Below are 27,971 nucleotides of genomic sequence, written 5' to 3'. Positions count from 1 at the left end.
AGAACTGAAAACACTATGGTTTGTTCATCCAAAGTGTGTGTGAAAGAGTTTAAACCTCTTAGAGAGACCTGCATATGTATAAAGTGGCTTTAGAGTTGCCATGACTGAAAAAGACACTGGTTAGATGTGCTTGAGAGTGAAATAGAAGTTTCTGGGCACCACAAGATTCTCATGCTTTCACTCACCCTAGGAAATATATAAAATGGCTAAGAATAAGATGATCTAACTAAAGGGATCTGAGATTGGCTACAGAGATCAAATAGATGGATTTGTAAGCAGATCCCGTGGCAAGACTGAGTGTCAGCATTCATAGCTGTGTACCAGCAATTCACACTTAGGTGCAAGGTGGACACTTGGTAAATACTTAGCATGTGTGCGCTAAATTGCCTCAGTCATGTACAACTCTTTCACGGACTTTAGCCCACCAGGCTCCTCTGTTTATGAGATTTTTCAGGCAAGAATATTGGAGTGGGTTGCTATGCCCTCCTACAGGAGACCTTCCAGATCCAAGAATCAAAGCCAGGCTTCCTCATTGCAGGTGGATTCTTTACTGTCCAAACCACACATCCTAGTAAGTACTTTAAATTTTTATTTTCTGTCCCAGAGATAAAGGTATGTCTGTACATTTGTCAGAATATTTTGGCTAAATAATGCACATACATAGATATAAGCTGATTCCACAGAGCCCAACTGCACCTCTGTTGCAATTTTCATGTAAAGGAATGACTGGAAAAAAAAAAAAATTAAATCTCTCTTTTTTTGTGTGAATCCAGTAGAGGATGAATAAGTGAAACAGAGTCAGCTGAACAAAGTTTATGGGAGAGGGACACCCCTGAAGTAGGTTTTCATTCTCACAGAGATGTTACAGAATGCATTTTCTTCAATCCTTTCCCTTTGCTGTGCTTCTCGATATTTTAATGTGTTCTGTTCTATCCTAGTGGGAATGGTGAGAGTTTTGATGTAAGGAGATCTGAGAAAAGTGGAATAAGAATTGCTTCTGGCCAGCACTTTAGACAGAAAAAAAAAAAAAAAATTCAGAGGTGCCTTTACTTCTTTCCTGTGCCTTCTCTTTTCTTTCATTCTTTATTGAACCACTATTGGACAACTACTCTTTGTCTAGTATCATTTTAAAGGTTCTACAATACAATAATTATCAGGATTTAAAAACATGAATTTAAAACTGCTGCTGTAAATGGGAAGGAAAGGTTAATTGCAGCAAGTGCCACAAACTTCAAGTTTCAAGTGTTCATACTAGAAAATTCCCTAGGGCTTGAACATACTTTTGGTGATATGTATTTCTATTGCTATATTTCCATGTGGTAGGAAGTAGAAAATTAACTTGAATAAAACTATACTTCAGTATAGATAGTCTTCCTTCTATCTCTATGCAGCAGCTCAATGAAGAAACACTGACTTACATGGCGAAATGAGGAAGGAGATACACAGACAAGGGAGAGAAAGAGAATACGTGATTAATATTGAAACTCACCTAAGAGTATAACAACGCACAGAAGGATTGCAATCAAAGCCCCAGTGCTAAGTCCTACAGGTAGAAAAATTGCTTCCACGTTACAAGACAGGATGGTACCATCAGAGTCACATCGACAAACTCGAATAGTCATTGTGTTTGTGCTGCTCTGAACAGGATAACTGCTGTCTTCTATTACTACAGGGAGGAAATACAACTCTTGCTGCCTGCGGCTGTATCCATTTCTTTGGGTTTCAATTCCAGCTGTGTTGTCTACAAAACATGACACGTATGGTAAGATGGTTACTATGAGTATCACTTCAAATCTTCAAGTTGGTATCTGTTAAGTGGTAGGAAGCTCTTCTTGAGTCAGTAAAATACATCCATATTTCAATTCTTTCTTTTATCATATGAAAGCTGCCAAAATGTAATCAGATGTAATCAAAGAAAATCCTTCGGAAAAGAAGAAACATTAATCTTGTCTGCAATAAGAATTAAATTTTCTGTTGAGAAAGAATAGAAAATTGTCTACAAGACAAGAAATATGTTGTATCAAAACATCTCTTTTTCTGATGTCAAAATCTCACAGAGAAAACAAACCTCAGTGGATGCTTTCTTACATGATTAGAAGAACAAAGATTATAACGGATGAATCAGCATAACATTTTACCTAAGAATATAGTCTTTAAAATATGACACATATCAATATACTATTTCAGATAAAATTTGATTTTTTACTTTTCCCAACTCTATATCTATGCTACATATATGTATATATATGTGAATATATGTATACATTTTCACTTTTCTAAAACAACATAAGAAACATGGAAAAGAAAATGTGTTAAATCATCAAGGTTCATTAAAATTTATAAGGAGTTTGAATCAAAATAACCATCAATTCTATCAATTGCCAAATAAAGAAATGTGATATATATGTATATAGATAGATATATAGATAGATAGATAGATAGATAGATAGATAGATAGATAGATAGATAGATAGATAGATATACATATATACACACACAATGGAATATTATTCAATCATAAACAGGAAGGGAATCCTGCCATTTGTGACAACACGGATGAATCTAGAGGGTATTATGTTAATGAAACAGACCAGACAAAGACAAATACTGCATGATAAAATTTACAAGGGGAATCTAAGGAAATAAAGAAAAGTAGAACCCATAGAAATAGAAAGTAGAAAAATAGTTGCCACGGACTGGAAGTGGTGAAAAATGGGATAAAGTTGGTAAGAGGCTTAAAAACTCTCAGTTATAAGATGAATAAAGTCTGAAGATTTATATTATAGTACGATGACTTTAGTTGATAGCACTGTACTGTATAATTGAAATTTGCTAAAAGAGTAGAACTTAAATGTTCTCATAAAATAAAGGTGAAAAAAGTGTCTATCCATTTAAACCAAAAAAACTTCCAATTACACTTGAAATATAACAAGATAAAATGGGGATATGGTAAAGGGAATGAGTGGCAAATACATGTTTAGATCATGAGAATATACTATATCATGAGACAAAGATGATTTAATTCATGTTATTATGAGTAACTAAATATAGATTCTCCAGCACATATAAAATGGTGGAAAACAGTCAATACTTTGATTCCTGAATAACATAACTGTCTACTTAGTTGCCCAAGCCAATGGTCTGCAAGTCTTATTAGTTTTCTTCATCATTTTTACATGGAATCTAGGAGATTTAGCAACAAGCTTATGTATTCTATCTATCTCCCAAGTCACTAACCTCCATCCTCACAACCATGCCTCTAATTCAAGACACTTTCATTCATTTTCTTCAATAGTATCAAGTATAGTCTTGTCTTCCTCTATTGTTTTCTACACTGGATCCATTCTGATCTGCTAAAATGCTCTCATGTAAACCTTTCAAACACTACTCAGGTCATTGGGTTTAAGTTACAAACTCTTTAAATGGCTTATAGACAGGTTAACTAAAGTCAGAACAGCTGATCAGTTGCCAGCCTTAATGAATTTAATCCAGTATCCTTTGTATTTTTGTAGTGATTTTAATAACTGCAGATATAATATTAGTAACAGTAAAAAAGAAAAAAAAATTAGTAACAGTGATGGTAGTAGCAGTGGTGGTAGATATGTAAGTTAGTTATGATGACAGAGCTGGTAGCTAAAATTATATTAAAGGTAATAGGTTCTAGGCACTGTGTTAAAGGATTTGAATTACATCATCTTATTTAATAAAACAAGTATGAGGTTAATTTATGTTAACTATGAAGTTGAAATTATTAAAGTATACTTTAATGTATTGAGAATCTGCCCTTTAGGTTGTATTGCAGTAGGAGTGAAAACTTGTATCATTTTCACCAAAAAGCCTGCACCATACCATGTGTCACACAAATAAAATAATTACTTGTATGCACGAGCAGTGCATGTAAAAAAAAAATGATATATTTAAAACATGAAAAGTAATTTCCCAGACAGTATATTAGTTGTCTGACTCATTAAGGGAATACCCACATTATAAACGGAAGTAACTTGCCTCATTAGATATAGTCTATGTAAGTTATTAAACAGTTTACTGTTAGTCATAAATTTTGTATTACTCATATATAGATTTCTATATTTTAAGAAGTTGAGTACTTTTAGGAAGAGCATTGATTTCTACTTTTGTGTCTTTTTACAAAATTGCCTGATAAAAGTGACATTTTTATGTGGTTAAACTTACTTCTGAAGTCACGAACTGTAAAATTTGGTTTGATGGCAGCTTCAGGTGATAATTTAAAGGAGAATTGCTGTCCAGCAGGAGAAAGATCTCGGTCTGCAGCACTGACTATCTGAATTATCTGAAACAAAGTTGAAATCAGACCTGAAATCAGTCACTGATTTCAAAGGAAAGTCTACATACCAGGCTAATACATATATTTAATGAAACATGCAAGGAAACCAAAATGACATTTTTAGAATTTATATCATTGGGCCAATCACTTACAAATAATTTTATAAACAGTAAAATATTTAGAGTTAATAGTGGCAGGTACAGTTACAGGGTATGGACTAATTCTAAATCGATGTCCGCATAACTAAAGATAATAACAATGTTGAAAATTCTCACTAATAATAAAAATAAATTAAATAATTTGCTTGCATTTTATTTTTTTATTTTTATTTTTTTTTATTTTTTTGCTTGCATTTTAAATTAGACAAAATAAATTCTTTCCAGCCTAAATATGAAAATACTGGAGACAAAATATCTGCTTATTTAAAAGTCCTTTCAAGGAAAAAAAAAATTAGTATCATTATGTTTGTGAGAACGAGTTTTATCTTCATAAATAAAGTATGAAAGAAGCAGAGGACGTAGATCTGCTTTGTTGTTATGTCCCCCACTGCCCAGTGGGTGAGAATATAAATTATGTTTTCTTGGAGTTGTTTTTTGTTTTGTTTTGTTTTTAAGAAGAAATCATGACCAACTTTGTTTCAAAAATATTCCTAAATTGCTTCCGAAAGTGGTATATCTAAACAGTTAAAATTCTAATACTTCAATGAAATGCCCTTAGGAATTTGGTGATTAACTTTCAAGAGCCAAGCTATGAACTGATAATTCACTGTGTAAATAAACAAATACAAATGGCTTTGAGGTATTTATTTATTAATATATGCAATGACTTTGCATCAGGAAGAAATTGCAGGACATGTGTGCAGAGGAGGAAGGCAGTGTGCTGCTTAGGTGACACATTCTTAGACTAAATTTGAATTTGTCAGAGGAAGAACTTAGATCATCCTGTGCACTTAGATTGATGCCACTAAACACGTGAGTTATTTGCCCCTATTTGTTTTTATCCCATGGTTAAAACTCAGACTTATGACTGTTATCTGCCTTCTATATAGCTGTGTGTTTTGGTGGGCACAAACAGGACCACACACAAGTACACAACATAAATACTGGGATTTCAAGGTCAGTACTAGGTGATTTTTAATTTGATCATGGAATCTCTAACGATAATTTCGGTTGCCTATTTTACTGTGGGGGTTTCCAGGTGAGTAAAGTCGGCTTCTCTAGTAACACAGATGGTAAAGCACCCGCCTGCAGTGCAGGAGACACAGGTTCGATCTCCAGGTCAGAAAGATTTCCTGGAGAAGGAAATGACAACCCAATCCAGTATTCTCGCCTGGGAAATCCCGTGAACAGAGTGGCCTGGTAGGCTACAGTCCATGAGGTTGCAAAGAGTCGGATATGGGCATGACTTAGCAAGTAAACAGCAACAAGTTTTACTGTGATTCAGTCACACAGGATCTATTTAGCCTTTAAAATTATCATGGATTCAACACCAAAAGCCAAATTGTGGAATATGGCAATTTAGTCAAATAATTACCACGCAGACCCTGTAAAACTTCAACTTTCCTCAAATAAAACCATGTACTCAGATCACTATATATCATCCATAAAATTTCTTTAAATTATTTGGGAATTAATTTGCCAAGTTTTGTTTTCCTTTGCTAACAACTAGCATAATTATCTTTTTTATAATCCATCAACATCAATTTTTATGAAGAAAATAATTTCACGACAAAAAAATCTTTTAAAATAGCATACAGAGGTGACCTTTTGGTATAAACTGGCAATGACCTGGAATTGACACTTGGGAGTTATTGTCCTAAGGAAATACTTAGGCCAATACTGCATTGATTCATCACATAAACCACTATTGACTTATGTAAAATCATCTTTTCTCTTATTTTGATAGGTAGAAACAGGCACAGAGATATATGTATATTGTTATTATACAATCCAAAAAAGATAGTTCCTCAGACTGGTTCCAAATAGGAAAAGGAGTACATCAAGGCTGTATATTGTCACCCTGCTTATTCTAATTATATGCAGAGTACATCATGAGAAACGCTGGACTGGAAGAAACACAAGCTGGAATCAAGATTGCCGGGAGAAATATCAAGAACCTCAGATATGCAGATGACACCACCCTTATGGCAGAAAGTGAAGAGGAACTAAAGAGCCTCTTGATGAAAATGAAAGAAGAGAGTAAAAAGTTGGCTTAAATCTCAACATTCAGAAAATGAAGATCATGGCATCTGGTCCCATCACTCCATGGGAAATAGATGGGGAAACAGTGGAAACAGTGTCAGGCTTTATTTTGGGGGGCTCCAAAATCACTGCCGATGGTGATTGCAGCCATGAAATTAAAAGACGCTTACTTCTTGGAAGAAAAGTTATGACCAACCTAGATAGCATATTCAAAAGCAGAGACATTACTTTGCCGACTAAGGTCCGTCTAGTCGAGGCTTTGGTTCTTCCAGTAGTCATCTATGGATGTGAGAGTTGGTCTGTGAAGAAGGCTGAGCACCAAAGAATTGATGCTTTTGCACTGTGGTGTTGGAGAAGACTCTTGAGAGTCCCTTGGACAGCAGGGAGATCCAACCAGTCTATTCTGAAGGAGATCAACCCCGGGATTTCTTTGGAAGGAATGATGCTAAAGCTGAAACTCCAGTAATCTGGCCACCTCATGGGAAGAGTTGACTCATTGGAAAAGACTTTGATGCTGGGAGGGATTGGGGGCAGGAGGAGAAGGGGACGACAGAGGATGAGATGGCTGGATGGCATCACTGACTCGATGGACGTGAATCTGAGTGAACTCCGGGAGGTGGTGATGGACAGGGAGGCCTGGTGTGCTGTGATTCATGGGGTCGCAAAGAGTCGGACACGACTGAGCGACTGAACTGAATTGATGCATAGTTTCTAGACCCTTAGGATGGCTGGGATCAAAAGCAGAAAATGCTCATATACTGTATTTCTCATATTCGAGGGAATATTATATTTTATTTGTAAATGTGGCCCAAAAGGGCTTCCCTGGTGGCTCAGTTGGTAAAGAATCCACCTGCAATGTGGGAGACCTGGGTTCCATCCCTGGGTTGGGAAGATCCCCTAGAGGATGGCATGGCAACCCACTCTAGCATTTTTGCCCAGAGAGTTCCCATGGACACAGGAGCCTGACAGGCTGCAGTCCATGGGATTGCAAATAGTTGGACACAACTGAGCGACTAAGCACAGTGGCCCAAAAGAACACACAATGCTTGACATATAATTATTAGGAAAAAGAGATTTCAGTGACCCCACAGATTTCTTACCACTTTGTCTGAGTATATGAAAATAAAGTTATCTCTAATAACTTCTACTATTCCCAATTTTAAAATTTATTAGAGAAACACAGAAACATTAGAGTTCTATTTCCAAAAGGCTTTCATTGGTGCATTACCTGATTCTGATTGCTATGGTATAATCAATGTCCATCATTACCTAAAAATAAAGGAAGAGATTTGAGGGGCAGGTGGAAGGATCTGGAAAATAGTAAATACTTCTAAGTTATCAAATTTTGGTAAACTTCTTTTACTTTTTGTCTGTGTGTTCAGTTGCTCAGTTGTTTCAAACTCTTTTGTGATCCCTGGACCATAGCCCACCAAACTCCTTAGTCCATGGGATTTCAAGGCAAGAATATAGTGGAGTGGGTTGCCATTTGCTACTCTAGAAAATCTTCCGAACCCAAGGATCTAACCTATGTCTCTTTTGTCTCTTACATTGGCAGGTGAATTCTTTACCACTGTATCACCTGGTAAGCCTCTTATAACTTTGCAAATAATGAAATCCAGCATAAATTTTGCCTGCATTATAAGGGAAAAAGCATTTAACTATTTTATACATATACATATATATACATATATATATAACCCCCAAGTCCAAGGAGTGGTGGTTGCATGGGCACAGGAGGGCCAAGAGGAGCTACTCCATGTTCAAGGTCAGGAGGGGTGGCTGTGAGGAGATATGTCTCATCCAAGGTAAGAGCAGCGGCTGTGCTTTGCAGGAGCAGCCAAGAAGAGATACCACACGTCCAAAGTAAGAGAAACACAAGTAAGATGGTAGGTGTTGTGAGAGGCAGCAGAAGGCAGACAAACAAACCATAATCACAGAAAACTACTCAGTCTAATCACACAGACCACGGCCTTGTCTAACTCCATGAAACTAAGCCATGCTGTGTGGGGCCACCCAAGACAGGCGGGTCATGGTGGAGAGGTCTGACATAATGTGGTCCACTGGAGAAGGGAATGGCAAGCCACTTCAGTATTCTTGCCTTGAGAACCCCATGAACAGTAGGAAAAGGCAAAATGATAAGATACTGAAAGAGGAACTCCCCAGGTCAGTAGATGCTCAATATGTTACTGGAGATCAGTGGAGAAATAACTCCAGAAAGAATGAAAGGATGGAGCCAAAGCAAAAACAATACCCAGATAGAAGCAAGGTCCGATGCTATGAAGAGCAATATTGCATAGGAACCTGGAATGTCAGGTCCATGAATCAATGAACATTGGAAGTGGTCAAACAAGAGATGGCAAGAGTGAACATCGACTTTCTAGGAATCAGCGAACTAAAATGAACTGGAATGGGTGAATTTAACTCAGATGACCATTATATCTACTACTGCGGGCAGGAATCCCTTAGAAGAAATGGAGTAGCCATCATGGTCAACAAAAGAGTCCAGAATGCAGTACTTGGATGCAGTCTCAAAAGCGACAGAATGATCTCTGTTCATTTCCAAGGCAAACCATTCAATATCACAGTAATCCAACCCTATGCCCCAACCAGTAATGCTGAAGAAACTGAAGTTAAACGGTTCTATGAAGACCTACAAGACCTTTTAGAACTAACACCCAAAAAAGATGTCCTTTTCATTATAGGGGACTGGAATGCAAAAGTAGGAAGTCAAGAAACACCTGGGGTAACAGGAAAATTTGGCCTTGGAAACGTAATGAAGCAGGGCAAAGGCTAATAGAGTTTTGCCAAGAGAACGCACTGGTCATAGCAAACACCCTCTCCCAACAACACAAGAGAAGACTCTACACATGGACATCACCAGATGGTCAACACTGAAATCAGATTGAATATGTTCTTTGCAGACAAAGATGGAGAAGCTCTATACAGTCAGCAAAAACAAGACCAGGAGCTGACTGTGGCTCAGATCATGAACTCTTTATTGCCAAATTCAGACATAAATTGAAGAAGTAGGGAAAACCACTAGACCATTCAGATAAGACCTAAATCAAATTCCTTATGATTATACAGTAGAAGTGAGAAATAGCTTTAAGGGACTAGATCTGATAGAGACAGTGCCCGATGAATTATGGACAGAGGTTCATGACATTGAACAGGAGACAGGGATCAAGACCATCCCCATGGAAAAGAAATGCAAAAAAGCAAAATGGCTGTCTTGGGAGGCCTTATAAATAGCTGTGAAAAGAAGAGAAGCGAAAAGCAAAGGAGAAAAGGAAAGATATAAGCATCTGAATGACGAGTTCCAAAGAATAGCAAGGAGAGATAACAAAGACTCCCTCAGTGATCAATGCAAAGAAATAGAGGAAAACAACAGATGGGAAAGACTAGAGGTCAGTTCAAGAAAATTAGAGAAACCAAGGGAACATTTCATGCAAAGATGGGCTCAATAAAAGACAGAAATGATATGGACTTAACAGAAGCAGAAGATATTAAGAAGTGGCAAGAATACACAGAAGAACTGTGCAAAAAAAGATATTCACAACCAAGATAATCACAATGGTGTGATCACTCACCTAGAGCCAGACATCCTGGAATGTGAAGTCAAGTGGGCCTTAGAAAGTATCAGTAGGAACAAAGCTAGTGGAAGTGATGGAATTCCAGTTGAGCTATTTCAAATCCTGAAAGATGATGCTGTGAAAGTGCTGCACTCAACATGCCAGCAAATTTGGAAAACTCAGCAGTGGCCACAGGACTGAAAAGGGTCAGTTTTCATTCCAATCCCAAAGAAAGGCAATACCAAAGAATGCTCAATTGCAGTCATCTCACACACTAGTAAAGTAATGGTCAAAATTCTCCAAGCCAGGCTTCAGCAATACATGAACCGTGAACTTCCTGATGTTCAAGCTGGTTTTAGAAAAGGCAGGGGAACCAGAGATTAAATTGCCAATATCCTCTGGATCCTGGAAAAAGCAAGAGAGTTCCAGAAAAACATCTATTTCTGCTTTATTGACTATGCCAAAGCCTTTGACTGTGTGGATCACAATAAACTGTGGAAAATCCCGAAAGAGATGGGAATACCAGACTACCTAACCTGCCCCTTGAGAAACCTGTATGCAGATCAGGAAGCAGCAGTTAGAAATGAACATGGAACAACAGACTGGTTCCAAATAGGAAAAGGAGTATGTCAAGGCTGTATATTGTCACCCTGCTTATTTAACTTATATGCAGAGTACATCATTAGAAACACTGGGCTGGAAGAAGCACAAGCTGGAGTCAAGATATCCCGGAGAAATATCAATAACCTCAGATATGCAGATGACACCACCCTTATGGCAGAAAGTGAAGAGGAACTACAAAGCCTCTTGATGAAAGTGAAAGAGGAGAATGAAAAAGTTGGCTTAAAACTCAACATTCGGAAAACTAAGATCATGTTATCTGGTCCCATCATTTCATGGGAAATAGATCGGGAAACAGTGTCAGATCTTATTTTGGGGGGGCTCCAAAATCACTGCAGATGGTGGTTGTAGCCACGAAATTAAAAGACTCTTACTCCTTGGAAGGAAAGTTATGACCAACCTAGATAGCATATTCAAAAGCAGAGATATTACTTTGCCAACAAAGGTCCATCTAGTCGAGGCTATGGTTTTTCCAGTGGTCATGTATGGATCTGAGAATTGGACTTTGAAGAAAGCTGAGTGCTGAAGAATTGATGCTTTTGAACTGTGGTGTTGCAGAAGACTCTTGAGAGTTCCTTGGACTGAAAGAAGATCCTTCAGTCCATTCTAAAGGAGATCAACCCTGGGTGTTCTTTGAAAGGATTGATGCTAAAGCTGAAATTCCAATACTTTGGCCACCTCATGTGAAGGGTTGACTCATTGGAAAAGACTCTGATGCTGGGAGCGGTTGGGGCAGGAGGAAAAGGGGACGACAGAGGATGAGATGGATGGATGAATTACCGACTCAATGGACATGAGTTTGAGTGAAGTCCGGGAGTTGGTGATGGATAGGGAGGCCTGGCGTGCTTCAGTTCATGGGGTCGCAAAGAGTCAGACACAACTGAGTCACTGAACTGAACTGATATATAAATATATTTATGTGTTCATTTAAAGTTAAAGTTACAAATTTATCACTTGGGAGCATATGATTAAATAAGTCATCCTGTAATAAAGTTAAAGAAATGAATGTGTTAGTTGCTCAGTCATGCCCAACTCTTTATGACCACATGAACAGTAGCCCATCAGGTTCCTCATTCCATGGAATTATCCAGGCAAGAATACTGGAGTGAGTTGCCATTCCCTTCTCCAGGGGATCTTCTCGAACCAGGGATTGAACCCCAGTCTGCAACAAAGGCACATTCTTTACCATCTGAACTACCAGGGAATTTTGTCCAAATTATCAAAAGAAGTAATAGAGCAACACAGTCCCCTAGAAGTTTCTGTACTGATGGGAACACTCTGTATGTACACTGATAAAAATGGTAGCCACTTGGAATCTAGGATTAGCAAATACAAGCTAAATATATAACTAATAAGGACCTATTGTATAGCATAGGGAACTCTATATTCTATAATAACCAATATGAGAAAAGAGTCCAAAAAAGAATGGATATGCATCTATGTATAACTGATTCAATTTTCAGTACACCTGAAACTAACTCAATACTGTAAATCAACTATACTCCAATAAAAGTATTTTTAAAAAATTGTAGCCACTCTTCTCATATATAACTACAAGGCACTAGAAACAAACAAGTGTGAATGATAACTTTTAAAATGTATTTAATATTAATCAAATATGTATAAGGCTAGTGAACATCACATGACTAGAGCCATGTGAGAAATATTCTATGAAGCAGTAGAAGACATTCAAATGGAAGCAAATACTAGATAATAAAGAAGGACATTTTAATAAAAATAGTTTCAAATATTTAGATATTTCCTCAAGTAAGAATTGAAACTTCAAATTTACTTAAATAAGTAGTTAAAGTTATTCTATGCAAAAGAAATTGAAATAGACATCAAACCAAAGCATATAGATGGATTTTTCTTTTGGAACCTAGGTACGCAATATTGGATTGATTATATTCTTATGGCATAACACACTCTTACCATCTGCTCATCCCTGGTTCCTATTAATCATATTACATCATATCTCCATTCATTCACTTATGAAAGTGAAAGTGTTAGTTGCTCAGTCGTGTTCTACTCTTTGCAACCCCATGAACTGTAGCTCCTTTGCCTATGGAATTCTAGAGGCAAGATTACTAGGGTGGGTAGCCATTCCCTTCTCCAGGGAATCTTCCTGACCCACGGATCGAACCCAGGTCATCTTCACTGCAGGCAGACTTTTTACCATCTGAGCCACCAGGGAAGTCCTTTATAATAGTGTTTATAAAAAGCTGGCTACTCACCATTACCCACATAAATGCTAGGATTTTGACAGGAACTTTCATTAACAATGTGGTCCTTCCTCATATGCTCTCCCCCCTAGAACCTCCCTCCAGAGTAATACTTAGTAAGAAAATGTAATTCAGATATTTTGAATAACCCAGATGTTCTATTCAAGGCCACCAGAAAAAGTTTTCCATTCTTCATGTGCTTAAGAGTATCTATGCACCCCTTCATAAAAGCATGTGAACAAAGCAAGAAATATCACAGAAGACTAGAGTCCAAAGTTTTTGCTTACTGGGCTTGCAGTCACAAGTGTTTTGGAAATTTCACAGTCTCCAGAAAATAGCAGAATATGCAATCTTAGAACTGTTAGTTATACAGAATATATTCACTAGGCCATGATCATTTTTATCCCATGTGGTAATAATTGCATATGCAACACATGCCATTAATTCAAAAGAAAATGCTACCATTTATGGTTTATTTTATGAAGACATGTGATCCATGTCTATATGCATGCATGGTCTCATATCCCAAAACACATGCAAAGAGCAGGTCTTTATAAAATCTTAAATAACAACTTTAATAAGATACCTGTCCTGGTTTGGCATTTTCACACACAGTTGTCTCATATGGCACAGATATTTCTGGAGGAAATTCATTGACATCTAGGACATTAATTAATATGTTGACTCTGCTGTTTAATAATGGGTTACCTGTTAAAAACATACAAGGAGAAAAGATGATTACAAAATCTGATCAATCATTGCTTTTATAGTGAATATCATTAACATTTGAAAATCAACATTCTTATGGAATCCAGATGACTTTTTCTTTATGGGAAACTGAGGCATTGTGTCAAGCATAAATGATAAAAAGATGAATATGGGCACTCTCCCTCTCTCACTGTCAGAGAACCAGCAGTGCACTACACAAGAATTTATCCCTGAAAATCACCCCCAAAGTTAAGGACAACTGTTTAGCTCATGTTTCATCAAAAGTGCAGCCATCAAACCAGAGTGAGTTAACAAGACCAGTCTTCACTAAACAGTGATCTTTTTCATTGACTAAAACATATGCTTTTATAAGTGTGTCTATAACTTTATTCAGTAGTATCATCTACATATTTAAATAACTTTCTCAAACTGATCCCCCCTAAAAAGATGACAAGTTACAAGGAATGTGAAGGAAAGATGACTTTTTATAGATGAAAATTAAAATAAACTTAAGGAAGTAGAAATAAGAGATTATGGACAGTTAGGATGCACCCTAAAATTATTTGCTGATGATGAGAAAGGACAAGGTTAACAGCATTTCCTTCCTACAGTGTCAAAAAATATTGCTTTGTAAAACTGTCTCTGTCAAAATCCCATCATGAGTTTTAGTCCCAACCTGTGGTATGGTACTAACTTCTCTGTCCTTTGCTGAAGAAGACCAGGCATAATTCAACAAATAAGGATAACATAATGGATATTTTTCAATTTATTTATTTTACCCAATGAAACTTTACAGTTGTGCCGGGAGCCAGCGTGAGGAATCCCACCCATGACAAGGTCATGCGGCAGGGGCCTGATGGACAAGGTGAATCAGGCCTCAGGTTTTCCCCTGGTATTTCCTGAGCATGTACCCCCTCAAAAAATAAGAATATGCCTGCCTTTTGTATTGTGCTTTTCTACTTTTCTGACACTCTCTGGAAAAAGTTAATTCAGGGCTTCAGTCTCCTGCAAAAGAATGTCTCAGCTTAAAACCCCCTCTGATAACTCTCTAGCTTGCCCAACAGGTTCCCCCGGACTTTTTACAGCTTGTGAATTGTTTACAGTCTCCCAACCGCGAGAGGCATAAGAAGCTTAAAACATCCTAGGAACAGATGGATAAGGTGCCCTAGGTTGTTGAAGTATCTATTCCAAAGTCACATATTTAGAGGAATGGGGAGTTAATATCCAAACTCAGGACTATGGAAATCCAAGTATTATGTTCACTCCACTTTTTTAATGATTTGTTATTGTGTTAGACTCTTCATCTGCAATGCCACTGAAGATTCACAGTATTGGCATTGTTTTAGATCTCTGTCTGGATGCTTTTAAAGAATGCATATAAATCTTACCACATGATAGATTCTGACAAGCCTACAATATTCTGTTATGCTGAAACTGATTTAAAGAAATAAAAAGCATCGTCAGCAGTAGCTTAAGAAATGTTCACATATTCATATATGACAAAGTGAAATCCATCGTCGTATACCAGTTCAGGCACAGATAACATAAAAGGAGGAGAAATGGAATGTTTAATAAGTTACTGTGAGGATGGGACAAGATTTCTCTCCCAATTATATTTATAATACTGACTTGCATTTATAATGTATAAACATGTTATTAATTTAAATTGATTTTTACCCATGAGAAAGTCTGTTTTGGTAGTTTTAAATATTTATCCTCCTGGAATATAGATTTTACATCTGCCCCAATGAGTAATGTGCTTCAAAATATAATCACTATTATAATATCTTATTATTAAAAGTGTTTCTCAAAGATGAGCTTTTGGTATTTTCAGTTCAGTTCAGTCACTCAGTTGTGTCCGACTCTTTGTGACCTCATGAATTGAAGCACTCAGGCCTCCCTGTCCATCACCAACTTCCGAAGTTCACCCAAACTCATGTCCATTGAGTCGGTAATCTCATCCAGCCATCTCAGCTAAAGCCAAATATTTTGTTGTGTGAAATTTTCCTGCGCACTATAGGACTTTTAGAACCACTATATAATAAATATGACTAAGCATCACTGTGGCAATTACAAAATATGTGTTAGTCATGTTCGATTTTGTGACCCCATGGACTGTATAGCCGGCCAGGCTCCTCTGACCATGGAATTCTCTAGGCAAGAATACTGGAGTGGGTTGCCATGCCCTCCTCCAGGGGATCTTCCTGTCCAGGGATCAAAACCCTGGTCTCATGCATTGCAGGCAGATTCCTTACCATCTGAGCCAACAGGGAAGCCCCTAACATAACAGTAGATACTGGGCTTTATAACATGCACAGTAAAGGAAAAATGTGAAGAGATACAGTTGCTGTTGTTGCTGCTAAGTCGCTTCAGTTGTGTCCGACTCTGTGCGACCCTATAGACGGCAGCCCACCAGGCTCCGCCTTCCCTGGGATTCTCCAGGCAAGAGTACTGGAGTGGGGTGCCATTGCCTTCTCCAATACAGTTGTTAGTTGTACTCATTCTTGGGACAGGAGGGTAGAAGTAGAGGAGACTTTTTTGGCCTTTCACGGAAAGGATGCAGAGTAGAAATAACCACTAAGCCTTTGAGTACTTCCTGAAAAGGTGCAGAGAGGAAGGCTTCCCTGAGTGGATTTGAACCCCCCAACCTTTTGGTTAGCAACTAAATGCTCCAACAGACTGTGCCACAGAGACACATGCAATTACAAAATAAATGCCCAAATAAGAACAGAGGAAAAACTGTAACAGCATTAAAGATGGGTTATCCATACTGTCCAAAATGAGTTATGGGTTTATAGTTTTCAATATATAACTCTTCTATTGTATATTTGTAAAATTCCTTATGACTAAAGGTTTAAAAATGTCACCTTCTATTTGTAAATCTGGTTAGGTAAGCAGCAACATTTCTCTTTGACAACTACTGTATTCAGTTAAGAACTGACCTTTTCACAAGGGAATATTTTTATTAGAGTAATATAGAAATTTTTTGATTCATGTATGTAATTCACTAAATGGAATGGTAGAGTGATGACATTTCTTTTGTGACTCTTCTCATCTTTGAAACAACAGTGATGACATTTCTTTAAACTTGATTTAGCATAAACATTACTATCCAAATCCCTTCCATATTAGAAACTAGTTATCAATGAGCAATTATAAAGTCAATTCAAATATGAACTTAGTAAATATTAAATACTCAAAACCTTCAACAATTAGTTGCTGTGTTCCCAGTAGTCAAGCCATTCAAACTCCAATTATCATTGATGAATATTGCTTATATTGAATAGCCAACTTATTAATAGTTTTGTGGTCAGTTAAGATAATCATTAACTCATTCTATTTTGTCCCTCAGGCCTTCAAGAATGTTTTGCTAAATCTTTTTTCTTTACTCTTCATGATATCTTGATCAAATCCCATAACTTTTTGAGCCAATTTGAATTAGAACTGCCTTAACATTTTAAAGTACAACTTAAACCAAGAAAAAAAGATTAAGGCTAAATTATAAAAATCAAGAATAAAGGAGAAGTGAAATACCATAAGTGAAATGCATATTATAAAATAATATTTTAAATTGATTCCAAAAGTTCAGTCAACATAGATATATTGGACAAATTCCTAGAAGGACATATATTGTCACATATGTGCATGCCCTAGGATTTCTTTGGAGGGAATGATGCTGAAGCTGAAACTCCAGTACTTTGGCCACCTCATGCGAAGAGTTGACTCATTGGAAAAGACTCTGATGCTGGGAGGGATTGGGGGCAATAGGAGAAGGGGACGACCGAGGATGGGATGGCTGGATGGCATCACGAACTCAGTGGACATGAGTCTGAGTGAATTCCGGGAGATGGTGATGGACAGGGAGGCCTGGCGTGCTGCGATTCATGGGGTCGCAAACAGGCGGACACAACTGAGCGACTGAAATGAACTGAACTGAACTGAAGTCACTTCAGTCATGTTTGACTCTGACACCTTATGGACTGTAGCCCTCCAGGCTCCTCTGTCCTTGATATTCTCCAGGCAAGAATCCTGGAATGAGTTACCATGCCCTCCTCCAGGGAATCTTCCTGACCCAGGAATTAAACCCACATCTCTTATGTCTCCTCCATTGGTGGGCAAGCTCTTTGTCACTAGCATCAAAATGAACTAGAAAATCTTAATAGATCTAAGGCAAGTGGGGAAAGTTAAACTTTAATAAAAAATCTCCCAACCAAGAAAAACTCATGCCCACATGGCTTCACTGGGAAAGTCTAGCAACTATTTATAGACCACATAATATCAATTCTTCATAAACTCCTTCAGAAAATAGAGGAGAAAACACTTACCAGCTTATTCTTTGTACCAAAAGTCAATCAAAAATATCAGGGGAAAAAAAAGCATGGATTAACCTCATAAACACAGATACAAAAATTGCTTAAAAATATATTAGCAGTCAATCCCAGAAGCATATTATAAAGCTAATATATAATGACCAAATATCATTTATCCTAGGGATGTAAGGTTAGTTTAACATCTAATAGTATTATAATTAATGTGATATATCATATTAATAGAAGAAAGAACAAAAAATTGCATAAGCATTTTGATAGACTCAGCATTAGCATTTGACAAAATGTTATCCATTCATGATTAAAAAAAAAAAAAAGGTCCTCAACGAATAATGCATAAAAGGCAACATCCTCAATTTGACGTAGTCTGTCTATGCTAAAGAAGCCCATAGCCAGCATTATATTCAATGGTGAGAGACCAAATAATTTCTTTCTAATATTGAGCATATGGCAAGAGTGTATGTTCTTACCACATATTCACCATTGCACTTGAGGATTTATTTAGTGCAACCAAATAAAAATAAAATTTAAAAGTATTCAGATTGAAAAAAAAAAATTGTCAAAAAATGTTAAAACCCTGTAGGTTGGAAACTCTAAAATATCCACAAAAAAACTTATAGGTATAATCAGGGGAGTACATCAAGACCAATATTAAAAATGGCTATTGTATATCTATATACTAGAAAAAAAAAAAAGAATTGATAAAAAATTCAAGTCACAATAGAGTCAAAGATAATAAAATATTTAGGAATAAATTTAGCAAAATAAAGGTAGGAACTATAAACAGAAATTGACAAATCATTTCTCAGAGAAATAAAAGGGATTCCTGATAGAAAGGACTTCTGGTGGAAATATAAAGCTGTATAGTTCACTTTAGAAAATAGGTTGAAACTTTCTTTAAACACTGACATGTGAAGTAAGATTCCCTCAGTTCTAACTATTTGTGACCCATGGTCTATACAGTCCATGGAATTCTCCAGGCCAGAATACTAGAGTGGATAGCCTTTCCCTTCACCAGGGGATCTTCCAAACCGAGGCATCGAACCCAGGTCTCCCGCATTGCAGGCGGGTTCTTTACCATCTGAGCCACAAAGGAAGCTCAAGAATTAAACACTGAATGTGAATTTATAAGCCAACAATTCCACTACTAGATATCTACCTAAGAGAATGAAAGGAACATCCACAGAAACCCTGTATACATATGTTCATGGAGGTATTATGCATAGGGCATCAAACTGGGAACAATTCAAATGTCTATCCTTTGGTGAAAAGATTAATAGTAACCTATCCATACAATAAAATTATATAATAAAAACAGGAAACAAAACAGTGATATGTACTTAAACAATGTGAATGAACCTCCAACATTTATGCTTTATTGAGACTAACAGCACTTCTTGTTTTTGTTTTAGTCTCTAAGTTGTGTTCAACTCTTTTGCAACATGATGGACTGTAGCCCTTCAGGCTCCTCTGTTCATGGAATTTTCCAGGCAAGAATCCTGAAGTGGGTTGTTATTTCCTTCTCCAGGGGATCTTTCTGACCCCGGGTTTGAACTGGCATCTCCTGCATTGGTGGCAGTTTTTTTTTTTTACCACTGAGCGTCCAGGGAAGATCAATACCACTCCTTGAAATTGTGAATCACTCAGTCATGTTTGACTCTTTGTGACCCTATGACCTGTAGCCTACCAGGGTCCTCTGTCCATAGGATTTTCCAGGCCAGAATACTGGAGTGGGTTTCCATGCTCTTCTCCAAGGGATGGGGACCTTCCTGATGCAGGGATAGAAGCCAGGTTTCCTGCATTGCAGGCAGATTCTTTACCATCTGGACCACCAGGGTGTCCCCTCTTATTTGGAGCTTATTTAGCTGAAGAAAGCAAAGAGTTTCAGAGCCTTTGGGCTTCTGAAATACAAGAGCTTCCCAGAGATTCCAGCCCTCAGCTGTCAAGTCTTCTAGACTTCCTGGGGGCAGATATTAAGACAAACTCTTTTAGAATCCATTAAGGGTTTCCCTGGTGGCTCAGATGGTAAAGACTCTATCTGCCTGCAAATCAGGAGACCTGGGTTTGATCCCTGGGTTAGGAAGATCCCCTGGAGAAGGAAATGGCAACCCACTCCAATATTCTTGCCTGGAGAATTCCTCGGACAGAGGAGCCTGACAGGCCACAGTTCATGGGGGTGGCAAAGAGGCAGACACTTCTGGGTGACTTTTACTTTTTAGAATTCCTGACCCCAAAATGTTTTATCATGATCTATTATGAAGCCATAGGTAACCAATTCCAATGATAAGAAATATCAAAATGCATATTAAAAGGAAATAAGCTTTTCAACTAGGGTTACAGCTGCAATGGGCCCTACAGGGCACAGTGGCCATGGTGTTGGAAACGGTATTCTTTTCCAGAAGTCTTGCAGGAGCTTTCCTCCAGGGCATTGTTGTTGGGTTAGGGGGAGCTCCCACTTGGTCCCAGGTCTGCAGACACATCAAGCAAGGCTTCTGCTTCCATGGAGTTTGATGCAGCTGTCAGCTCCCACAGTCACCAGGCCTCCTGGAGTGGAGTCACCATCCTTTAGAGCCATATGTCACTCTGTCCTGACTCACAGGGGCTCTAAGCCCACCAACTGCAGCTGTGAGTCAGGCTGGGTGGGCCCCTGCTGGGACATGGAGCCTGGCTTGGGCTATTGGCCAGCAAAGCTAAGGAAGCTGGTGAGCGTTTCTGGAGGTCTCCTTCCCCATCAACTGCTGAGAGAGATCACAGTGACTCTCAGGACTCTCAGGCCAAGTCAGCGTCTGGCCTCACTTCAAAACCCAGACTTTGAGAGCAAGCAGGACAGTCGAGGCATCACAAGTGACATCAGTATGGAGAAGGTGTGTCCAAGCCGGAGGCCACGCAGATCCTCGACTTCCTGTCCATCTGCACACTCGCCTGCTTCTTGGGGTGCTGGTGTCTATCACAGGTGAACTGTCAGGTCTTCCTCTGAATTTCATTATGCCTGTTCCCAGCGTCTGGTCCGTTCCAGCTACACCATACCCCACATATTCTATGTGAACACAGAGGCTGAGAAGGAACAACTCATCAGGAAATCCAAGGCCCAGATCAGCAGGATGGGATGCTGATAAAGCTTGTTTTTTTGGGTTATTGGTTAGTCACTATGTCTGACTCTTTGTGATCCCATGGACTGTAGCCCACCAGGCTCCTCTGTCCAAGAGATTTTCCAGGGCAAGAATACTGGAGTGGGTTGCCATTTCCTCTTCCAGGGGATCTTCTCGACCCAGGGATTGAACTCGCATCTCAAGCTACTCACAAATTATTCATTAATTGTGTATATATTCAAATGTTCTAGAGGTTATGGTAAGCCATATATATCAAAGATGTATAAGATAAAGCCCTGGCTACTAAGAAGTTCACATCTGAGAGGATCCCTATGCAAATAGGTGAAATACAATATAGTCCATAATGCCAATAAAGTAACATTGACAATGCAAAAACATTTTCAATGTAAAAATACAATTTTTTAATTCCAATTTTGATAGCTGAAGTTAAAACTTTTCTGTGCATATCTAAAATATCATTTTATTCAAATTTCAACCTTTAGGTGACAAGCTTCTCATGTAGTTTTAATTTCCAAAGAAAAATCAGATGCTAATTAAGGAAACAAAAGCCTGACACAGTTGTGTATATGATTCTGATAGAGCAATTTTAGTGGTTTAAACTACTCCTAAGTTAGCTTGATTACAGTAAGGCACTCATAAGCAGTTGAAAACTTACAATAAAATATAAATTATCACAAATTTGGATTCTATTATATTTACACATCATACAGTTGTGAGAAAATTGGTATCATTTCTAAATTAAATGCATGAGTATATTGGCATTAATAATTATTATCATCATGTATACAACACATTGAAGGCTTTATGAATGGTTGAGTATTTACAAGTAATTCATTAAATTATGAATTATTTGTCTGTATTACACACACTACAGAAATGTTGTCGATACTGATATAAATCAAAGTTACCTTTCTTTAAGAATACAAAATATTAATAGTTTCATACACTGCTTAGGGAAAAAGGAAAATGTTAAATGGTAGATAAACTACCTGGACTCATAAATGTAAAGTAAGGTACTCATGGAGAGTAAAAGAAAGGCAATTAGAGGGAAAAAGCAATAGCTCCAAGCCAGAATTGAAACGAATGGTTTTCTTCAGCCCTCAAGTCAACTAGGCTCTCTGAGTAAGTACATGTCTTCATAGAAGTACATGTTTTCATAGCAACATTAAACTGCTTTATTTCCCAAATCCATGCTAATATTTAAAACACTAGAAAATTAGGTATTTGGTTTCAACATCAGTATCCATCCGATGACCTGGGTATCATTTTTAAGGTGGAGATTTCTTGGTGATAATCCCAGAAATTCTGATTCAGTATGTCTTGAACGGGGTCCAGGAACACTCTAACAGCTGACTCTGATACAGGTGAGAGTTGAGAAGTTGAAGAACAGTAGTAGAAATGAAAAGGCCAACCTCTTTATTTACTCTCAATAAAGGCACACATGACTTACAACACTCAGAACAAAAGACCAGACAAATTAGAAAGAAATGTCTCCTGCTCAAGCACTGCAGAGAATCCAGAGTCCTGTTGCTTGAGTCTCATGACACAAACCTCAGTTGATACAGTGTAACCCAGACAGTGCTGATTTATAGAAAATGTGGGTCCCTTGTGTAACTACCCTGGGGAATTTGGGGAAGTGAAATATGCCTCTCTGGATATATGCTGAGCTAGAAACATATAGTATTGATGGAAACAACAGAAAATAGGATGGACTCAAAACACACCTAAAAACTTCTCAGTTTCTCTATGTGCATTTAAGGCTCTGTTTGACAAGGCCTCTGACTTTCTTTGCCTTTTTTTTTTTTTTCCTAAAAAATGGGGGTATATTAATAATGACATATGGTAGTGGTAGTTTAGTTACTAAGTCATGTCCAGCTCTCTGTGACCCAATGGACTGTAGCCTGCCAGGCTCCTTTTTCCATAGAATTCTCCAGCAAGAATACTAGAAAGGGTTGCCCTTTCCTTCTCTGGGGGAATCTTCCTGATCCAGCGATTAAATCCACATCTCCAGCTTGGCAGGCAGATTCTTTGAGCCACTTAGGAAGCCCATAAATGACATATAACATTATATTAATTTAGGTGTACAAGTGTTGATCTTGAAATGGTTGCTTGAAGCAAAAGCACAGGTATGCATAAAGGTGAATGTGATCAAAACATACAGACTTCCAGTTATAAATAACTCAGTCCTAGGACCGGAATGCACAGCATGGTGACTGCAGCTGACAATAGAATACCCTATATGATAAAGTCTTTCAGAGAGGGGAGCTCAGGCTTCCTTTCTGAATGTATTTTCTTTACCCTCCTCTACGTAAACCCACTGGACACCCACTGTACTACCCTACTTGTAATTTTTCATCCAAACATGAGATTTGATACCATTCTGTCTTTGCTAAAGATGTTTTCTCCACTTAGAACTCCCTCCTCTCCACCTTTTTCATATCTTCTCCATCTTTTAAAGACTCAGCTCAAATGATAATTCCTATGATGTGACATACTATGCTTATGCTTTCAATTTTTTTTTTATTTTTTAAAAATAAAACATATTATTTTGATAATAAAAATATTTAAATAATTATTTTTTCTTATAGCACTTTGTACTTTGCTTGTATTCTTAATGAATTCAACCAGATCATTGTCTTTCTCACAAAATTTTCAGGCTTAGTGATTAAATAATGGGGTTCCCAAGTGGAACTAGTGGTAAAGAACCCACCTGCAGAATACTTAGAGATTTGGGTTCAATCCCTGGGTCAGGAAGATCCCCTGGAGGAGGAAATGGCAACCCACTCCAGTATTCTTGCCTGGAGAATGACATGGACAGAGGAACTTGGTAGACTAGAGTCCATAGGTGTGGCAAAGAGTTGGACACGATTGAAGTGACTTAGCAGCAGTGATAAAGTAATACAGCCTCTAAACTCTCTTCACTTTTAGAGACACTTGTCTTTGTGCGTGTGTGCTTAGTCACTCAGTCATGTCTGACTCTGCAACCCCATGGACTGTAGCCCGCCAGGCTCCTCTGTCCATGGGGATTCTCCAAGAGAGAATACTGCAGTGGGTTGCCATGTCCTTCTCCAGGGGATCTTCCCAACTGAGGGATCAAATCCAGGTCTCCCGCATTGCAGGTGGATTCTTTACCAACTGAGCCACGAGACTTCTTTAGTTGCTGAGAAAATGCATATGGTAGGCAACCTTCACATGAGTTGTCTGTGTGATAAGTGTCTTCAGTCATGTCTGACTGTGTGACCCTATGGACTGTAGCCTGTCAGACTCCTCAGTCTATGGGATTCTCCAGGCAAGAATACTGGAATGGGTTGCCATGCCCTCCTCCAGGGAATCTCTAAAACCCAGGGATCAAACCCACATCTTTTAGGTCTCCTGCACTAGCAGGTGAGTTCTTTGCTGCTAGCACCACCAGGGAGACCCACCCACATGAGTTATCTCCATGTGATTTTCTGCCCTTAAATGTGGTCTGGATCTAATGATTTGCTTCTATTTAGTATGTGTGTGTTAGTCAGTCAGTCATGTCCAACTCTTTGTGACCCCATGGACTATAGCCCATCAGGGTCCTCTGTCCATGGGATTCTTCAGGCAAGAATACTGGAATAGGTAGCATTCCCTTCTCCCTGGGATCTTCCCAACCCAGGGATCAAATCCTAGTCTCCGGCTTTGCTGAGGCAAAAGTGATACCACTGATAAGAAATGGCATGACATCACTTTTGCAGGGGAGTAGAACTCTATTTGAAGAAGACAAAATCCATGGGGTCACTGACTCCTCCACCTTCTCCTTCTTCCTCTCTCTTTTTTCTGCTGATGCCTGGGCTGAACCATTGGCAGGAGTTGCAGAGTATCCCTCTGGAGGCAGGTGTGCTGGTCAGCTCCTTAATACCCTGGACAGTAACTAATATCTTCAATGTTGTTTTCCTTTCAGCTCACAGGTGACCTTGTTGAGCCAGGTCATCATCTACCTCATTGGTCCTTGCTCTGTCCAGGATCTTCTTTATATCTTTGGCACTGGGAAAGGCACTGCCATTAAAGGCAGTGAGCAGGTAGGAGGTGGCATAGTATAGGTAGACAGGATTTTCTAAATATAGGGAAATTATCACAATGAAATCATTAGGAACTGCTGTAGTTTGTTTTGTTGTTGTTGTTTTTGTTTTTGTTTTTGTTTTTTGAGTGTGATCTACTGATGGATACCTATTGGATAGAGATTGAAATCTACCCACCTACAACACGGCCACACACATACCATTGCACATAAATTTCCCTAGTCTCATATTTTGAGTCTTTGTAGATCAGGCAGGAAAGTATCTGCCTGCAATGTGAGTGTCCCAGGTTCAATCCCTGGATGGGGAAGATCCCCTAGAGAAGGGAATGACTACCCATTATAGTATTCTCACCTGAAGAATGCCATGGACAGAGGAGCCTGGTGGATTACAGTCAATGGGATCACAGACTCAGACATGATTGAAGGATTAACAATTTCACATTCACATATTATTTTTTAAATGCAAATTAACTATAGAACTCTAATAGGTAAGTAATCTAATGAGCTTAAATATAGATGGATAGATAGATAATAGATGCCAAGATTAACACTAATTTAAATTCAATTATTTGTACAATGCAAATGTACATATAATTACTATGTTGTCTTTCAGTTGCTAAGTCATGTCCAACTCTACGACCATAGGACTGCAGCCAGCCAGGCTCCTCTGTCCATTTAATTTTTCAGGCAAGAATACTGGAGTGGGTTGCCATTTCCTCCTCCAGGGGATCTTCCTTATCCAGGAGTCAAACCTATGTCTTATCATGTTTCCTGCATTGGCAAGTGGATTCTTTCATCAGTGCCACCTGGGAAGCCCTGGCTCCAGTCTTGTTTTGGTTAGTCATTCACTGTGTGACAAATGAAATATATCTTAGCTTACAGTTTCTTCACTCTTGCAATGTGGATAGCAATAAACTGAGTGAATATATATAAAGTTACTATAATAGTTTGGTTTACTAGCTTAAAACATTTCTTACAATTATTATAGAAAAATTAGGTACTTTTTCTCATTTGGCCTGAGAACACTATTCCATGTCTATTTGGCACACAGGCAGAAGGAAACCCTTTAAAAATTTTTACCAAAAAATTTTATTTGCTTTGTTTAAATCTTTCATTTCTTAATGACCCGTTTGGTCAGTATAAACCTTTTGCTTCTTTCCCTGAAGGCTATCTGAGAGTACACTTAAGTCCATTGAATTCAGTGTAAGTTGCATAGTTTTAACTAACTAAATTAATTTGGGGGATCAACTTCTAACTATTCCCAAACTCTCCTTAGGAACAGACTTCAATCTTAGTTTTAACCACAACCAATAATGCTTTGAATGTAAATAATGTTCTATAGAAGTTTATAAAAATTTAGATGAAATTTTGTTAAGCCTATTATAGATAATAATCTCAGGTTGATTTTTCTCTACTGAAGATGACATTATTTGCATTATGTTGAAGTAAGAAACATTAATGCAAAGTAGTTCTAATGCTAAATAACCTTAAAAATTAATTACCTTACAGTTTAATCCCAGCTTATAATGGTGTACTTACATATAACATATTCCCCAAATATAGTACTTAGTAAGTCTACCAGTGATTTCCGATCTGTTCCACAACGAATGGGAACAATGTATCACCATCTGGATAACTAACACAATCAAGAAAAGAAGAATTGTCTCATATCATCCATTTATTTTATAATTTTGTAAACTTTCTAAGGCTTTAATGTAGGTGTTTATAATTATGTTTGTATAGGAATATGTGTTATAGTCAATACCCCCCTAAAAAACATAAAAAATTAGAAACATTTCTGTTGAAAGTTTCTGACAATTTGAATGAAGTGAATTTTTGAGACTTCCACTGTTTTTTTTTTTTCAATTTGCAAGATTAGTATAATAAAAACAGCAAAGCAGTAATGCATTAAAGAATTATTAGGGGTCTAATAAAATTATTTGGACCGCCAATTGTTGTAACACTGATTAATGGTTGCTTTTTAATTAATTGGAAGTTGTTCAATCATTGTACCATTTCATTTCATCTGAGAGTTTTTATAGAAGGGTCAGGGCCAAAGCATATGCTAGTATAATCTGCAATAAGGTACATTTACACAATTTTTTCCACTTGGCAGGGTAAATGTGGGCTCTTTATTTCATACTCATTCACCATGACAATAATTTCCTCCTCAGGCTGGCTAGTTTGAGCAGAGAAAGCAACCTTATATATTAAAATTTAAATAAAGTTGACTTTTAAACTCTGTGAGCTCAAATAAAACCCACAATAACCTATTCTTATTGCAGAATCATTAATTACCACGTGGTATGTGCTTAGTCTCTTTCTTTTCCATGGAGGTGTAAGGTGCATAGTGTTTGTCTCACCAGACTTCTTTGAAGATGCTAAATTCCTCTCAGTAGTCTTTGAATAGACAGTGGGGTGGATAGAAGTAGATAATTTAGAAATATTAGCTAGCCGCCCTCTTTTAAGGTGTGTTATATGTATGAGTTATGAGTCTAAGTCCCAGTGCTGCTTATGTCCCATTGAGTGCCAACATAACTGATGAGACTCCATACTCTGGGGATTCCTAAGTTGCATTTAGGTAAAAACTACATAGGATGTGACTGCAGCCATGAAATTAAAAGATGGTTGCTCCTTGGAAGAAAAGCTATGACCAACCTAGACAGCATATAAAAAAGCAGAGACATTACTTTGCCAACAAAGGTCCGTCTAGTCAAAGCTATGGTTTTTTCCAGTAGTCACGTGTGGATGTGAGAGTTGGATCATAAAGAAAGCTGGGCACCAAAGAATTGATGCTTTTGAACTGTGGTATGGAGAAGACTCTTGAGATTCCCCTGGACTGCAAGATCAAACCAGTCAATCCT

General features: G+C 37.9%; 1 protein-coding gene across 2 annotated transcripts in view; it reads right to left on the bottom strand.

The window, feature by feature from the left end:
* CDH12 (cadherin 12) overlaps nt 1-27,971 on the bottom strand; it is a 326,948-nt gene that overhangs the window by 2,436 nt on the left and 296,541 nt on the right. For both annotated transcript variants that reach the window (XM_068990423.1, XM_068990424.1), the window contains 3 exons: nt 13,506-13,627; nt 4,192-4,309; nt 1,490-1,741 (listed from right to left, as the gene is read on the bottom strand). In XM_068990423.1, coding sequence (XP_068846524.1) covers nt 1,490-1,741; nt 4,192-4,309; nt 13,506-13,627 — 492 coding nt within the window. The remainder of the gene's footprint in view (nt 1-1,489; nt 1,742-4,191; nt 4,310-13,505; nt 13,628-27,971) is intronic.

Source organism: Capricornis sumatraensis, chromosome 18 (genome assembly GCF_032405125.1).
Source record: "Capricornis sumatraensis isolate serow.1 chromosome 18, serow.2, whole genome shotgun sequence".
NCBI lineage: Eukaryota > Metazoa > Chordata > Mammalia > Artiodactyla > Bovidae > Capricornis > Capricornis sumatraensis.
Note: the sequence above shows the minus strand (reverse complement) of the source record. Positions and strands in the feature narration are given on the sequence as shown.